General features: G+C 45.8%; 2 protein-coding genes across 7 annotated transcripts in view; both read right to left on the bottom strand.

The window, feature by feature from the left end:
- TJP2 (tight junction protein 2) overlaps positions 1-539 on the bottom strand; it is a 93,088-nt gene extending 92,549 nt beyond the window's left edge. For all 5 annotated transcript variants that reach the window (XM_077935901.1, XM_077935903.1, XM_077935902.1 and 2 more), the window contains exon 1: positions 408-539. The gene's annotated coding sequence lies outside the window, so the exon portion shown is untranslated. The remainder of the gene's footprint in view (positions 1-407) is intronic.
- A 4,231-nt stretch (positions 540-4,770) lies between these two features.
- On the bottom strand, positions 4,771-14,897 carry FXN (frataxin). Of its 2 annotated transcripts, none has more exons than XM_077935930.1 (5): positions 14,699-14,893; positions 13,686-13,783; positions 11,770-11,890; positions 6,750-6,847; positions 4,771-5,072 (listed from the first exon to the last, which is right to left on the bottom strand). In XM_077935930.1, exons 1-5 carry the CDS (start codon positions 14,843-14,845, stop codon positions 4,919-4,921), a joined length of 618 nt encoding a protein of 205 aa, XP_077792056.1. In that variant the 5' UTR covers positions 14,846-14,893; the 3' UTR covers positions 4,771-4,918. The 2 variants fall into 2 exon arrangements, with proteins under 2 accessions (XP_077792056.1, XP_077792057.1); XM_077935931.1 differs by lacking the exon at positions 4,771-5,072 and adding an exon at positions 6,340-6,513 and having other exon boundaries at positions 14,699-14,897.
- Positions 14,898-16,395: the final 1,498 nt, after the last annotated feature.

Here is a 16,395-nt window from a genome sequence, read left to right as displayed (position 1 = left end):
CCGCAAGGGGTCGGCCTGGGCCAAGACGGATTGGGCCCGGGAAGTCCTGGGCACTCCTGGGCCTCCAGCCCGACCCCCGAAGGAGAGGGCGGGAAAGAGGAGCGGGCGCCCCCTGCTGCCGGGAAGCCGCCGCCCGCCAGGAAACCGGACGAACCGGCTCGAGTCCCGCATTCCGGAGGGAAAGGGGACAGGAAGGCGCCGCGGGGCGCAAAGGGCACCCTCTGGCTTCCCGTCCCAGCCCCTCCAAGGGGAGCCCTTGGAAGCCTCCCGCTGCCCGACCACGAAGTTGTCCCAGTGGGAAGCAGCTCCGAGCTGCGCCTTCGGCTGCGGCGCCCCGCTGCCAGGAGCGGAGGGAGGCCGAGCGCAGCCCGGGAAGCGGCGCCGAAAGAGCGCCAGCCCCGACGTACCTGGAGCAGCGACGCCGAGACCCTCGCCCCCGCCCGGACCCCGACTCGGCCAGGCGCGCCCTTCGCTCTGCTCCTCGCGGCTCCGGCGATTTCCTGTTCCGAGGGGGCGGGCGGGCAGGTGAGCGCCGCGAGGAGGGAGGCGCGAGGAGAGCCGCGCCCCGCCTCAGAAAACGCGGCCGTGGGGCCGGGCCGGCGGGCTGGGACTTCAGCGGAGAGACTTGGAAGCTGGCAGCGTCGAGTTCGACGGCCCCCGAGGCTCCCCTCGCCCACCCCCGGCCCCGCGCCGCCCCGATCCGCCCCTCGGAGCGAATGTCCTCCCCGCGTGGAAACGGACCCTCGGCTCGGAGGGGCCACGCGCTTCTGGGCGCTGAGCCTGGGAAACGGGGCTGGAGTTTCTGCGACTCTGCCTGGACCTCCGAGGAAGCGGAATGGCGGAGACTCAGGACAGATGAAGAAAGGACTGCTTCATGCGGCGCAGTTAAACCGCGGAACTCCCTCCCACGAGAGACAGCCCCATCCTCTTTTGAAAGCCAACGTGGATTGGATCGATTCACGGAGGACCAGACCAAGTGACTCGTAGTCACGAGGGCGAAGCTCCGCCGCAGCGGGAGTCCGTCGGCTTCCCAATTCCAGCTGCTGTCGGCGGGGTTTCCGCGGCTGGCTCCTGCGAGAACAGGGGGCTGGCCTGGTCCGACAGCGCTATGCCGGTGTTCTTGCATAATTCTACATACTCATGGTCTCTGCTTCTGGAAGTGGCTGGCTCACTCTGTACATAACCGTTCCACGCAGTGGGAATCGAAGCAAACACAAAACTACACCCTGGGAAGGGAACCTAGATGGCAGTGCTTTTTTTTCTTAAAAAGGGGTACTCTTATTTTCCTACTCATATTGAAATACTGCCCCTCAATGAGGGCAAACTTAGATTCACAAAACATTTAGGGGTATGCGTACCCCTGTGTCCCCCCCCGCCCAGAAAAAAGCACTGCTAGGTGGAATCCCCACACATAAAAATCATTTTGAAAATGCTTTTAAAATACATTGAATTTTCCATAAGGCTCACCATCGTCATCTAGTGTCACATTGCATATCACACTTAAACACAAAACGATTTATTTGGAGCTGTATAGCTGAGCTGCTAAACAAGATCAATGGGGCAGAATAAATTTTGAACAAGTCATTATGTGTAATTATTTATTCAAGACATGGAAGCCTCCAAAGAGTCTGAGCTTAGAAACTATATAGGAGCCCTAAGGCACAGCTGAAGGGGGGGGGGAGTTTCCCCACACACTGATCATAAACTAACTCCCTACGCACAATCCCTGTCCTCCATTTTTCCAGAGTACGGATCTCACCCAGAGAGTGTGTGTACCTTTGGGCTCTTGAATACTATCCTGACATTTCTTCTTGATGTTCATTCCAAATGCCTGAATAACATTGTGCAACCGAGGTGGCACTGACTGCCACAGACCTTTTTCTGTAACATTGGCCAAATGGTTTAATGTTTCTGCCTTACGATTTTTTTCTCTTCCTCTCCCTGGCTCAGCAAGAGCGTAATTTCCTTGAGAGACCTCCTCTTACTGTGTTTGCTCAAGGTTTGGCACAATAACCTCTACTGAGGTTACCTATTACATATATGCATTAGTCACAATTCGTTCTGGAGGTCCGTTCTTAACGGACTTTAGCTAATGGGGCCTCCTGCTGCTGCCGCACCGCAGGAGCACAATTTCTGTTCTCATCCTGAAGCAAAGTTCTTAACCCGAGGTAATATTTCTGGGTTAGCGGAGTGTGTAACCTGAAGCGCATGTAACCCGAAGTACCACTGTAGTGAATATAAGACCTGGATGGTGCAAGTCAGAGTTCCAGCTTGAATCACTGACAACCAGTGATAGTCCAGTGATAGTCTTGTGGCCACAAGATTTGACTCATAGCTGTAGTTTTGGTAAGCTTACTACTGCTTATTAATGATCAGTCTCAAGGCGATTTACAGTTAAAAAGTTAAAAACATGAAAACACCAAATGTATGTTAAACAAGACTAAAGTCCTAGTAAAGTAGAGACCAATTTTTCTAGTTGTTGTAACAAAAATGCTTTTGATTGCTTCTGGAAAGTGCAGATTGTGGGCACCTTTCTTATCTCAACATAAATGCTCTTCCACACAACAGGGACAGGCATTTCTACTTGTTATTTGGGACAAAAATTAGAGCTATTAAAAATTAAGGTCATTTTTATCCATTTCACTATAATGGGGAATCTAAAAATGGCTTTAACTTTTTTCTTGTTACAGAAGTGAATGAAATTTGCAATCATAGCCACTTCCCTCATAAATTTAGCGTATCAAATGGTTGAAGGCAGATACACCCAGATTTTTTGTGCAGGGCAGCTTTAAAGTTTGCTTGTTATACAAATGACAAGTCTTTTAACTTCCCATTTTGTCAGAATTGGATGCTATTTGCAGGCATAGCCCTCCTTCTGAGGGGATGAAGTATACCAAATGTCAGACTCATAACTGCAGTATCTCCCACAGGGGAGGGCTTTGCCAGTGTAAGGGATACAATAGGAATGGTGGGGGGGGAGGGGGGAAGAGCATGGATCCCCAGGAAACAATGTGGTGAGGAAAATATCACTCTCTAGCAATTACCTTTTCAACCCAAGCGTTGGGGGGGGGGGGGGAGAGGCTTCTTTCACCAATGTAGTTTGGGTGATACAGCCTCATCTCCTGGGAGAGGTCTCCACAAGCCTTGCAAAGGAGAAAGTGGGTGGTGGGGAAAATACCATTGAGCCCCAGTTAAGATTGGCTAAATGTCACCCACACAACACACACCCTGTGCTAAGGGCCCTCTTATTCCAAGAGTCACTTGGAATGTGAGCTTCAGCATTTTGGGAGGTAGAATGGAGATCTCCATTGACTTGCACAGGGGAAGAGAACAGATTCATGTGAAAAATAGTTTATAACCCCTCCAAATTTCTGTGGTTGGAGTGCTCCAAGAAAATAATTCAGTGGTTAAAGGCCAGACCTGTCTATCAAAAGTTTATTTTTAAAAACTATTCTCATTGGTTCTTCCTTTTTCTTCCCTCTTGTTTTATTTTTGCATGCTTGGAGAGACCATTCTAGAGAACAGCAGAATTGGCATAGTTCATAATCTGTAAAAATAGTCAGAAGCATAGTTCCATTTTCAGACTGAGAGTTGTTACTAGCCAGAGCTGCCAAATGTCTTCTGAAAATCCAAGCTGCCCCGCTGCGCTCCGGAGGCTTCGCGTTGCTTTCACTGAAGCCAGGAGAGCAAGAGGGGTCAGTGCGGATGGGGATTACACACAGGGCGGGCACTGCTTTCCTGACGCTGTTTGCCCCACACTCCTGGCTGCATACTGTAAGGTTGCGAATATAAGCCACACTTTTACTTTTTACGGTCGGAATTTGGGGGGGAAGTGAGGCTTATATTCAGGCCAATACAGTATTTGGTGAGAAGAAGAGAAGGTTGTTATCTTGGAATGTAAGAGAAATTGGATTTTGGAGATGCACCAAGATGCACTTTAGAAGGGCGCCATCTTTATCTGTATGGACAAAGAAAGGGAAATTGGAGACCCATTAGAGCTCTGGCGGGGTTCCAGTTAACTCTTTCCCCAGGCTGAAGCACATATATTGTAATCATAATTGAGAGAATGACTGGATCAACACAGAACTTTTTGGGAAGAAAAAAAATGAACAAATAATTATTGCACGCAGGACGAACGGATATAGATATTCACTTGTGGATTAATAAATTACTGAATGTTAATACGAATGGAAGTCACAAACTGCAGCTGTTGAACAAGGGACTATGATTAAGATTGGAATGCAACTGAAATAAATAAGACTTTGGAAGCAGGGGGAAAAAAAAGAATTACTGAACCTGTAATCCAGCAAGTGGGAGGCCATCCAAATTATATAATTTGTTATTTGATTGTGATTACGATTTGATATGCATATCATGAGGTTTGCTTTGGAGTTTTGTAATTGAAAACTACTAAAAATTATTGACAAAAAAAGAAAAGAAAAAAGAACAGGTATTCTACTCTTACAGGTACAGTATTCCACTGGGCTGGCAAGCCTAATATAAATATTGCAATCCTACAAGTATACTACCATTTTGCAGCAATGGTTTTCAGCATTATCAATGTGGTTTAAATCTTCAGTTATGGAGAATAATGCAGTTTAGAAAAAGACCTGAATGCAGCCAAGAGAGAGCTTAGTACAATAGTTGTCTTCAATAGGACATCCAAATGCCCTCCTTAATTCTAGCTAAAAGGCTGGGCAGCAATGACTGTGTCTGCAATCCAAACGAGGATGGAAAATACCTGAACACATTAAGAAACCAGGCAGCAGCGGGGTGGGAATTGTTTTCACATTGTTGCAGAGTAAAAGTGAGTTTACAGACATCCTGCAGAATTTAAAATTGGATTAACACATTTACAAAAAAGGGGAAGACTATGTGTCAAAGTTCAAAGTCTTTGAATTCTTTGCGATAGATATTATCAAGAATGTTTTCTTCCAGCATGTGCTAGAGCTGATAAGTCTAATTTAGTTTCTAATGCAACAGAAAATTCCATTGCAAGTAGTTCATGAAGAGAGATTCCATCATGAGAATAAACCCAGTTTTTTCCAGTCCAGTCATAACGCTTCGGGCCACTGTGAAAGAACAAACAAGAACATGACTGAGAACATGACAACCTATGCCCTTTTTTTGGGGGTGTGTGCTATTGGGTTGTTGTTTTTATTTTGATTATATATATTGTGATTTTGTATTATGATTTTGTTGTGTGAACTGCCCTGAGACCTCCTGGTATAGGGCAGTATATAAATTCAATTAACAACAACATTTAAATATCAACCAAATATGACAGAAGGAAGGGTGTGCATGCTGGAAATGGGTACTTGGAACTCCCACAGCTATTTGCATTAAGTTATCACACAATATGAGGGACGCGGGTGGCGCTGTGGGTAAAAGCCTCAGTGCCTAGGGCTTGCCGATCGAAAGGTCGGCGGTTCGAATCCCCGCGGCGGGGTGCGCTCCCGTTGTTTGGTCCCAGCGCCTGCCAACCTAGCAGTTCGAAAGCACTCCCGGGTGCAAGTAGATAAATAGGGACCGCTTACTAGCGGGAAGGTAAACGGCGTTTCCGTGTGCGGCTCTGGCTCGCCAGATGCAGCTTTGTCACGCTGGCCACGTGACCCGGAAGTGTCTGCGGACAGCACTGGCCCCTGGCCTCTTGAGTGAGATGGGCGCACAACCGTAAAGTCTGTCAAGACTGGCCCATACGGGCAGGGGTACCTTTACCTTTACCTTTATCACAAAATATGAGCTATGGTGTGATTGAAAGCCAACTGGTTGGCATGAGGTGAATTAGGGCAAAGAAAAATAAATCTATTTCTATTTTGTGTGTATCTGAAGAAGTGTGCATGCACACGAAAGCTCATACCAAGAACTAACTTAGTTGGTCTTTAAGGTGCTACTGGAAGGAATTTTTTTGTTTTGACTATGGCAGACCAACACGGCTACCTATCTGTAACTATTTCTAAAAGGTTGGAGTTGGCTTCAAAACTTTAATATACATGCCGCTAAATTTCTGGGGCAGTCCTGACTGTGGCACCAGCTAGAGATGAAAAAATTCAGCCCCCTGACAGCTCCTGACCGCAGGAGAGTTAGCTATTCTGCTGGTCCAAAAAGCCTTGGTGCCTTCCCTGCTTCTCCTGACACCCCACAGCCACCACAGGAGCTCTGTGCTAAAACGGGACACTTGCTTTAGGTTTCATTCATTCCTGATGGTCCAATCCTCACGATGGCCCACCTGAATTAGCCTCACTTAATTAAACAGCAGTCAGAAAATTGTGTTGTCGTTTTCTGTAACATACTAGAAAGTAAATACTCTAATTTTCCATATCCTAACACTGGCTTAGGTATGTTTTAATATTTTATTTATTTGTTTAAAACATTGTCTGCTCTTCACTGCACAACAATATGGTATCTGTCAGCTCAGCATTCCAGAGATGCAGTGCAGGATCAGTGCTCCCAATGGACGGTGCATCAGAGGGTGTCACTCACTGACCAAAAGCCTAAGTTCAATGACTAGCACTGCAAAATAGAGAAAGACATACAAATAGTTCCAGGGGCTGTGGGGAAAAATAATCACATACTGTATCACCAAAGCAGTTGTCAGCCTGACTAGCACCTGATATTGACTGCCTGGGAAATCCGTACAAGCCATTCTGAGTCTCCAAAGTGCATGCAACTAATAAAGCTGAGGTAGGAGATCTTTTAGTTCAATTGTAAAATTTCCAGAACATTCTAACAAACAGACATTTGCTTACCTGCTTGGAGAGGACAGCCATATCTGTTTGTTTGGTGTCTGTTTGTTGATCACATATGTTCCCATGCTTCCACCCAATTTAACTGTTAATACTCCAGTCTACAGAATAAATTGGGAGCGGGGAGAGAAAACAAAACAAAACAAGCTATCTGTAAGAACTTGCAATATATTTATATAAGCAGAAATCTCAGGGTCTGGCAAGTAATAATTGATTAGGATTTCACAACTAAAACATGAGAGCAAAAATTTTTAAATAACCTATTTTTTCAAATAAGTGCAAATAAACTATTATTACTTCTCATCCAAACTGAATTTTGCATTTCTACATTTTTCTGTGCGGTAAAGCCATACTCTCAAGAATAAGGATTGGGGGGGGGGATCTATATCTCCTCCCCTCTCTATATACCGGTATATGAGTATGAATAACATAACGTTCCATAGGATGACCAAACGATACTGCAAATGGATTGCCTGGTTTTTCTCTAGAAACTAACTTGAGTCACATTATTTGTTTCCAGTTTCTGTTTAGGAATCCAGTCCACAAGGTAATGGACTGAAACAAGTAATTCAGAGGTGGAAAACTCTGTCTAGGTGAATTTTAATGACTTAAAAACAAAACAAAAACAGAAGCGCAGGAATATGGCACCTTTTTCAGATGGCAGTTTCCCCAATGGGACCCTCTTTCAGGGATCGTATTCCTATGGGAAGTGGGTCAAAGACAGAAACTGGCAAAGAAACAAAGGTAGTTCAGCCTTTGTACTCCAGGCTCGTTTCTATACACCCCACCCTCCATCCTGGCAGCCAAGAGACATTAGGACATGTTAGCCAGGCCAAAACACTCAAGGCTGTGGCTTGGGAAAAGGCAGTGTGGCTGAGCAGGGAGGGTGGGGTGGCTTGGGAAAAGTCCCAAGGGCCACAGAGAGAAACCTGAAGAGTGGCCCTTGGGCCTCAGCCCGGCTGTAGGGGATTTCCAACGAGTGTGCGTGTCGCAAACCACCAGCTTTATACTTTTGATGAAGTGTCCAGTCACCAAATTTTATCTCTGGAATGTTCTTATTCAGAAAGGCAGGGATATCTTTCAGGCTGCATGTCTATATTGTACAGCATTGTCTAAGGGATTTTCTATTCATTAAGCTCCCAGGAGCATTCGATTGGCATTCCTTTGTGTTTTTCACCATGTTATTTGGGAGACCAACTGCAATGTTTTCATGGTTCATTTTCTTAGTTCCAAGTGTTAACATTTTAGAAATTTGGAAATTCACAGCAAATGGTCTAAGCCTGTTAGGTACATGGCCTTTTGGACTTTACTCTCTGCCCTGTCTGTTGTCCTTTCCTTTCCTGTGTCAGGTGTTGACAGGCACGAGCTCTGAAGCAGGAAGGCCTCAACTCCAGCTAGGAAGAGGAAGGGGCAGCAGACAGGACTGCAGCTGGTGAACTGAGTCCTAGGAGGTTGCCTCAAGAATGTGTCCCCAAATGTGCAATGCAATTAAGTTTTGAAAAGCATGGGCCCTGCTTCCACAGTTCTTGACTGAACCTGCACCACTCTAAAAAAGAAAGGCTCCTGAGATAATAATTAAGAGTAATTCAGATATTAAATCCCCACACTTATTATCCTTATACAATCTTACATGGTTAAATTTGGCTTGGCTGCCTGCCTTCCTTTTAAGCTCAGACTTTGTTTAGACTACACCAAGTGTTTAGTATGACTGAACACGGTCTCCCTTGTCGACTACGCTTTGACTGTTTTATCTTGTTCTGAGTTTTACTGTCCTTAAATTGATTTTACCTTGAGCTGTTACTTAAGTCCTTTTTAGGGCCAAACAGTAGCTTGGAAATGTCTTTATAAAATAAACAAAATGGTAAACTATTTCAATGTCAACTGAAAGCTTTCTAGATTTTACGTTATTTCATAGCAAAAGCAGCATTCCAGCATGCTTTTCCTGACAGCTATATCATATAATACATTCCCAAACAGCTGTTACTGTATTACCAGTATCATGCTAGATACCATATGTTGTACTGTAAATAGACCTAACCCATCAACACATTACTTCTAATTTTAAAAATGTGCAAACCACACAAACAAGCATTTGACATCATTTCATAGCATATGGCGTTTGTCTGTGCCACGTTTATAGAAACACTATAACCATGAAGTTTTTAGAGATAATTAACCAAATGCTCATTGTAGTTTTTCGTTATATATCACACACATGAGAAAAAGTATTTGCTGTACTAAAAGGACTGTAAAGGACCCTTGACAGTTAAGTCCAGTCACGAACAATTCTGGGGTTGCAGTGCTCATCTTGCTTTACTGGCCGAAGGAGGCGGCATTTGTCCGCAGACAGTTTTTCCGGGTCATGTGACCAGCATGACTAAGCTGCTTGTGGTGAAACCAGAGCAACACACGCATGGAAATGCCGTTTACCTTACTGCTGGAGCAGTATCTATTTATCTAGTTGCACTTTGACGTGCTTTCGAACTGCTAGGTGGGCAGGAGCTGGGACTGAGCAATGGGAACTCACCTGTCATGGGGATTCGAACTGCTGACCTTCCGATCGGCAAGCCCTAGGCTCTGTGGTTTAGATCACAGTGCCACCTGTGTCCTATTTACTGTACTAATGAATGTTAAATAAATCAAGGTACAGGTGAGAGAACAGTCACACATGGATTCCTAAATGCTACTGGAAATATTGCTATTACGGATTCCTTAGGATAGAATTAATTTTTAGATATGCTTTTATCTCTATCACAAGCAAGCTGAAACTGTTGTGCCACCTTGTGGTCCTACCATTCCACTAGCTCCTTGTGAGAACAGAGTTTCTTAAACATCCAGGAAAGAAATGCTTAGAATCATAGAAGTATAGAACTGGAAGGGACTCTCAGATCATCCAGTCCAACCCGCCCCGCCCCCCCGCAGTGCAGGAATATGCAGGAGTCTCATACAGGGAAGCTTTCTTATACCCAGAAATTATTTATGGTACTGTCTAAAGTGAAGTTGAGACTATAGCAAAAACACGTGTAAAAGTAAATAAAGTAAAAGGTCTTTAAGAGGTGTTTACGCAGAGGCTTGACAACCATATGTCAGGAGTGCTCTGATGGTGTTTCCTGCTTGGCAGGGGGTTGGACTCGATGGCCCTTGTGGTCTATTCCAACTCTATGATTCTATGATTCTAAAATTGTTGTTGTTGTTTAGACGTTTAGTCGTGTCCGCCTCTTCGTGACCCCCTGGACCAGAGCACGCCAGGCACTCCTGTCTTCCACTGCCTCCCACAGTTTGGTCAAACTCATGCTGGTAGCTTCGAGAACACTGTCCCACCATCTCGTCCTCTGTTGTCCCCTTCTCCTTGTGCCCTCCATCTTTCCCAACATCAGGGTCTTTTCCAGAGAGTCTTCTCTTCTCATGAGGTGGCCAAAGTATTGGAGCCTCAGCTTCACGATCTGTCCTTCCAGTGAGCACTGCAGTGATCATGGAACCCAAGAAAGTAAAATCTCTCACTGCCTCCATTTCTTCCCCTTCTATTTGCCAGGAGGTGATGGGACCAGTGGCCATGATCTTCGTTTTTTTGATGTTGAGCTTCAGACAATATTTTGCGCTCTCCTCTTTCACCCTCATTAAAAGGTTCTTTAATTCCTCCTCACTTTCTGCCATTAAGGTTGTGTCATCTGCATATCTGGGGTTGTTGATATTTCTTCTGGCGATCTTAATTCCGGCTTGGGATTCATCCAGCCCAGCCTTTCGCATGATGAATTCTGCATATAAATTAAGTAAGCAGGGAGACAATATACAGCCTTGTCGTACTCCTTTCCCAATTTTGAACCAATCAGTTGTTCCATATCCAGTTCTAACTGTAGCTTCTTGTCCCACAGAGATTTCTCAGGAGACAGATGAGGTGATCAGGCACTCCCATTTCTTTAAGAACTTGCCATAGTTTGCTGTGGTCGACACAGTCAAAGGCTTTTGCATAGTCAATGAAGCAGAAGTAGATGTCTTTCTGGAACTCTCTATTTTTCTCCATAATCCAGCACGTTTGCAATTTGGTCTCTGGTTCCTCTGCCTCTTCTAAATCCAGCTTGCACTTCTGGGAGTTCTCGGTCCACATACTGCTTGAGCCTACCTTGTAGAATTTTAAGCATAACCTTGCTAGCGTGTGAAATGATTGCGATTGTTGGAGCATTCTTTGGCACTGCCCTTCTTTGGGATTGGGATGTAGACTGATCTTCTCCAATCCACTGGCCACTGCTGAGTTTTCCAAATTTGCTGGCATATTGAGTGTAGCACCTTAACAGCATCATCTTTTAAAATTTTAAATAGTTCAGCTGGAATATCATCACTTCCACTGACCTTGTTATTAGCAGTGCTTTCTAAGGCCCATTTGACTTCACTTTCCAGGATGTCTGGCTCAAGGTCAGCAACCACACTACCTGGGGTGTACGAGCCATCCATATCTTTCTGGTATAATTCCTCTGTGTATTCTTGCCACCTCTTCTTGATGTCTTCTGCTTCTGTTAGGTCCTTTCCACTTTTGTCCTTTATTATGGTAATCTTTGTACAAAATATTCCTTTCATATCTCCAATTTTATTGAAGAGATCTCTGGTTCTTCCCATTCTGTTGTTTTCCTCTATTTCTTTGCATTGCTTGTTTAAGAAGGCCTTCTTGTCTCTCCTTGCTATTCTTTGGAAATCTGCATTCAATTTCCTGTTTCTTTCACTATCTCCCTTGCATTTTGCTTGCCTTCTCTCCCCCGCTATTTGTAAGGCCTCGTTGGACAGCCACTTTGCTTTCTTGCATTTCCTTTTCATGGGGATGGTTTTCGTTGCTGCCTCCTGTATAATGTTGTGAGCCTCCATCCATAGTTCTTCAGGCACTCTGTCCACCAAATCTAAATCCTTAAACCTGTTCCTCACTTCCACTGTGTATTCATAAGGAATTTGATCTAGATTGTATCTTACCGGCCCAGTGGTTTTTCCTACTTTCTTCATAAAATAAAATACTATAGTATAAAATTAAATACTATACCGAAAATGAGACATCATAATCTTGAGGAGTAAAGGGCTTGTCTGCCAGCTCCTCAAAGAAATCTGTTAATGACTCCAGGGTTTCTTCAGCAAGTTTTTCATACATAGTTTCATCTATTGAGCTGTAAAAGTCAGGTAAAGAAAGAGTTACTCAAATTTTATACCATTAAATCAAAATATTATCAGTGCAAAACAAGAAATCCCAAAAAAGAACACAGTAACTTGAGGATGTTTGTTACTGACACATACTAGTGTAGGAACCATTTCTGAAGTTGCAATAAAAAAGAAAAATTAGGTATGTATAGCCCAGAAATTTTATTCGGCTGAACCTTAATTCACCACACACTGCAACTTCCATTCATTAGACAGTCCTCTGATAAAGGAACTTTAGGCTACAATTCTGACCCCACTTCTCTGGAAGTAAGCCCACTGAATTTATTATGACTTACTTTTGAATAGATAGTTAGGTTTGCACTGTTAGTCAATTAATTGATTACATCTGCATACATTTAGACATTGATTTGTCTGTCTTGTCCGTTTTTGTTTCTTTTCTATATGTTTGGCCCTCTCTTGAGAATTTGTTACCAAACTTGACAGCAGGCTTCACTGCCATTTGGACACTGGTTCCGTCATAGCTGGCTCCCTCTGGCTGGCTAGCCTTTGGGCTCCATTTTCCCTCCCCGTTCCCTCCAGTGACAGAACAGTGCCAGCCTTGGTGCTGCCCCTGAACCATGGAGTCCCACTCCCTGCTTTTCCTCTCCGGTTGCTTCCCCGCGGCTCATCTCAGCCAATGGCAGAACAGTGCCAAGGGGCAGACATCACCGGTAAGGACCACCCAGAGCTTTAAGAAACAGCACAGAGATCACGCAGCAAAAAGCATCCCTCCCTCCATAGCCCAGCCATCCTTCCTTATTTCAGACATCAAGATATAGCAGCATATCATGATGATTAGCTGGTGATCTATCATGATGTTGAAAATCAGATATTGCCCAGCCCTAGATGACATCTGGCTTAATTTGAAAGAACCCTTCCCCTCTTTATTCTTACGATATTTTCATAGCAAAAGTACTAATGGACGTTTCCATTCATTTTAGTAAAGCTTGTGTAGTTTTCCAGTGGTTTGCACCCTAAAGATGTGCAGTTAGGCTACCTGGACACCTGTTTGAGGCTTAAGCCCACTTTCCACAATATGCATGTCCCGTGGTTTTGTCTAAATTGTGGCTCCATCCCAGTCTGCTCTGGTAACATGTGAACAAGCAAGATCATGTGGAAGACAACCACAACCTGCCTATTCCCACATCAGGAATGCTTGGGATGTAGGGAATAGGGAGTGGCACTTTCCAAATGCAAGAACCACCCATAAGTTGGCAACACAATGAGTGTTGGAGAACTTGGAAATGGATCCTCTTCACCTCTTAATCAGTGAGCGCTTACTCTCTTTACACGGCTAGTGGCTACTGATATTTCTCCCTCTTGGTGTTTACATGTTTTATTGACTAAAGTTAAGAAGTGGGCTGATGTGACTGTTCTAGTAAAGGTTATCTGGAGGAACTGAAAGTTTGCAGCTCTTCCATTCTCATGCTACATGAATTAGTTAAACAAGCCTGTCTCCACCATACTGAGAGTAAACAAGGCATTCCTAGGAACAGCTACAAAAGAAGAAAGCAAAGGTCTGGTCACGTGTGAAAGTGCTGGATGCTGTGGCATTTTAAGATAAATTTGTTGCATATGTAATGACACTATTATTCACTTAAAATGATTCAGCTTTACCAGCTAACACCCCAACGCAGATCCCATGCACATGGCTTTGGTTTTGATGGTTTCGTTCTTCTGAGGTGACTGTTTCTGTCCTCAATGTTGATCTCTGTTTGGGAAGTTCCCAGAGTTGCCAGGTGGCCAATTCTATATACAACTTACCTTTTGTCAATTCGAGTTCCTGCACTTCTTACGCATTGCAGTTGAGCACTCTTGGCTTTGACTATGAGAACGCCATATAAACAATGCGGCTGCACATCCTGTGAAGAAATAAGTTTTAAGTACTTTTGTGGAAAATCATGTTCTTCAGCAGAAGGCTAAGTGCAAGCAGCACAACTTTCAGGGTTGTGTCCTCCCTGAAGGGATTCTGCTACATTTTGTTTTACGCTGTTTTGTTTTGTGGGGTTAGGATTATGTATATTTCTGCCATGGGAACCTCGGATGAAAGCTGGATTATAAATGCTTTAATAATACATAATAATTACTTATTATTATAAGTAAACATACACACACACATATATATATATATATATATATATATATATGCCAAGTCCTCTGACCAGGAGTAGCATCATTTGTATTCCAAGTCCTTAGGCCATGCTGTTCCAGAAGCAAGCACATTCCTTCTCCCTACTTCTTTCAGCCTGGCTGGTTTTCTATCAGAGTTCATTTCCAGCTTTGTCCATGTATTCGCCCCTTTGTTTAGCAAGATCTAGATCCAGTGTGCAGGGCAGAGGGGCCTCGCAAACCAAGGCTTGACTCTTTTGCCTGCTGCTATCTTAGCGAGTCTCTTTCCATTTTGAAGGCGGAGGACGAGCTCCGAAGACCCGCCTTGCCTGCCCTCTTCCCTCCCTCCCGTCTCTGCTTCGAGAGAAGCGCCCCCAAAACACACCGCCCGCGGCCGGCCTGTCCTTTCCCGGCTCCCCGGCGCCGTTTCTGGGCCCAAGGCGAGAGGTGGCCTCCCGAGCCCCGCCGGGAGCGGCCCAGGCGGCTCCTCCCGCCACGAGAGACCGAGGCCGAGAGGGAGGCCGGGCGGCGGGCTCCTGGGCTGCGCGACCCTTCTGGGTGCGAGGGAGAAGCTCCGCGGGCCGGGCTCGCCGGAGGCCCTACGCCGCTCCCCGGCCTTCTCCCAGGGGCTCCGGCGTCGCCCCTTCCCTCCCAGGCCCAGCACTCACCGGCCGGCCCAGGAGGAGCGCCAGGCCGCAGCCGCTTCTCCGGAAAAGAGGCGCCGCCGCCGCCGCGGCCTCCTCCTGCCTCTTCCAGCGCCCGCCGGCGCCTCCTCGCCGGCCCCGGGCCGCCGCCCGGGAGAAGAGCCGCCACATGAGATCCTCAGGCGGCGCGCAGAAGACTCGGGCTGGGGCGCGGCGCGGCTTGGCTGCCCCCTTCCTCTCGCCCTCAGCCGAAGCTCTCTCGAGAAATGGCCCGGGATCCTGGCTGCCCCCCCCCCCGCCGATCCTAGGCCAGTGAATCGGGACCCGAACAGCCTCCAAGTGCCGCACGGGAGGAGAGAAAGGACTCCTTGAAGGCTTTTTGCTGGGTCTGCATAAAAGGCGGATCTACACGGATCCTCATGGATCCTCCACTTTTTAAAAAATAATTCCAACAAATGCAGTGTCAAATCACACCTAGAAGGCATGACTAAAAACTGGACTATAAAAAACGTGGATCCAACACTTTGCCGTGCTGCAGCACAACAAAAACATGGATCCGAGGCACGGATCCTCATGAATTCATATGATTTTTATATTGAAACAAAATAAAAACACCATGCTACTGTAGACCACATCTTAGTCGGTAGGAGGAACCAAAAAAATCACGCACCCACTGTTTCGTGGTGCCGCAATGGCGCAAAAACATGGTTAAAAAACATGGATCCTCATGAATCCTCATGATTTTTGCACTAGATCAGCCCAAACTCACTGTCAAATTACACATCATGTCCAGGGGCACAGCATCCACCACAGAAATCACGGATCCATGGCTTCCTGGCCATACCATGGCCAAAAACGTGGTTTTCAAGAATGGATCCTCATGGATCCTCACACTTTTTGCATTGGGCCAATCCAAACTCACTGTCAAATCACACATCATAGCCAGGGGCACAGCCTACACCACAGAAAACTCGGATCCACTCCTGCCTTGCCATACTGTGGCCCAAAAACGTGGTTCCGAAGCACAGATCCTAATGGATCCTCATGATTTTTGCACTAAATCAGCTGAAAGTCATCATCAGATCAAACATCATGGCCAGGAGCACAGCATGCAAAACAAAAATCGGATCCATGGCTTCCTGGCCATACCATGGTCCAAAAACGTGGTTTTGAAGCACGGATCCTCATGGATCCTCACGCTTTTTGCATTGGGCCAACCCAAACTCACTGTCGAATCACACATCATGTCCAGGGGCACAGCTTACACCACAAAAAACTCGGACCCACGGCTTCCTGGCCAATCCATGGCCCAAAAACGTGGTTTTGAAGGACGGATCCTCATGGATCCTCACACTTTTTGCATTGGGCCAACCCAAACTCACTGTCAAATCACACATCATGTCCAGGGGCACAGCTTACACCACAAAAAACTCGGACCCACGGCTTCCTGGCCAATCCATGGCCCAAAAACGTGGTTTTGAAGCACGGATCCTCATGGATCCTCACACTTTTTGCATTGGGCCAACCCAAACTCACTGTCAAATCACACATCATGTCCAGGGGCACAGCTTACACCACAAAAAACTCGGATCCACAGCTTCTGGCCACTCCAAGGCCCAAAAACGTGGTTTTGAAGCACAGACCCTCATGGATCCTCACGCTTTTTGCATTGGGCCAACCCAAACTCACTGTCAAATCACACATCATGTCCAGGGGCACAG

Source organism: Podarcis muralis, chromosome 11 (genome assembly GCF_964188315.1).
Source record: "Podarcis muralis chromosome 11, rPodMur119.hap1.1, whole genome shotgun sequence".
Lineage (NCBI taxonomy): Eukaryota > Metazoa > Chordata > Lepidosauria > Squamata > Lacertidae > Podarcis > Podarcis muralis.
The sequence above is the reverse complement of the archived record's forward strand: the minus strand, read 5'-3'. Positions and strand labels throughout refer to the sequence as shown.

Bases quoted from the DNA above. Each gene is read 5' to 3' on its own strand.
- FXN (XM_077935930.1), bottom strand. From the start codon at position 14,845: ATGTGGCGGCTCTTCTCCCGGGCGGCGGCCCGGGGCCGGCGAGGAGGC. The intron at 13,784-14,698 runs GTGAGTGCTGGG...ATTTCTTCACAG, and splicing joins CGCTCCTCCTGGGCCGGCCG to GATGTGCAGCCGCATTGTTT. The intron at 6,848-11,769 runs GTATAGTATTTA...TTTATTCTGTAG, and splicing joins ATTATGATGTCTCATTTTCG to ACTGGAGTATTAACAGTTAA.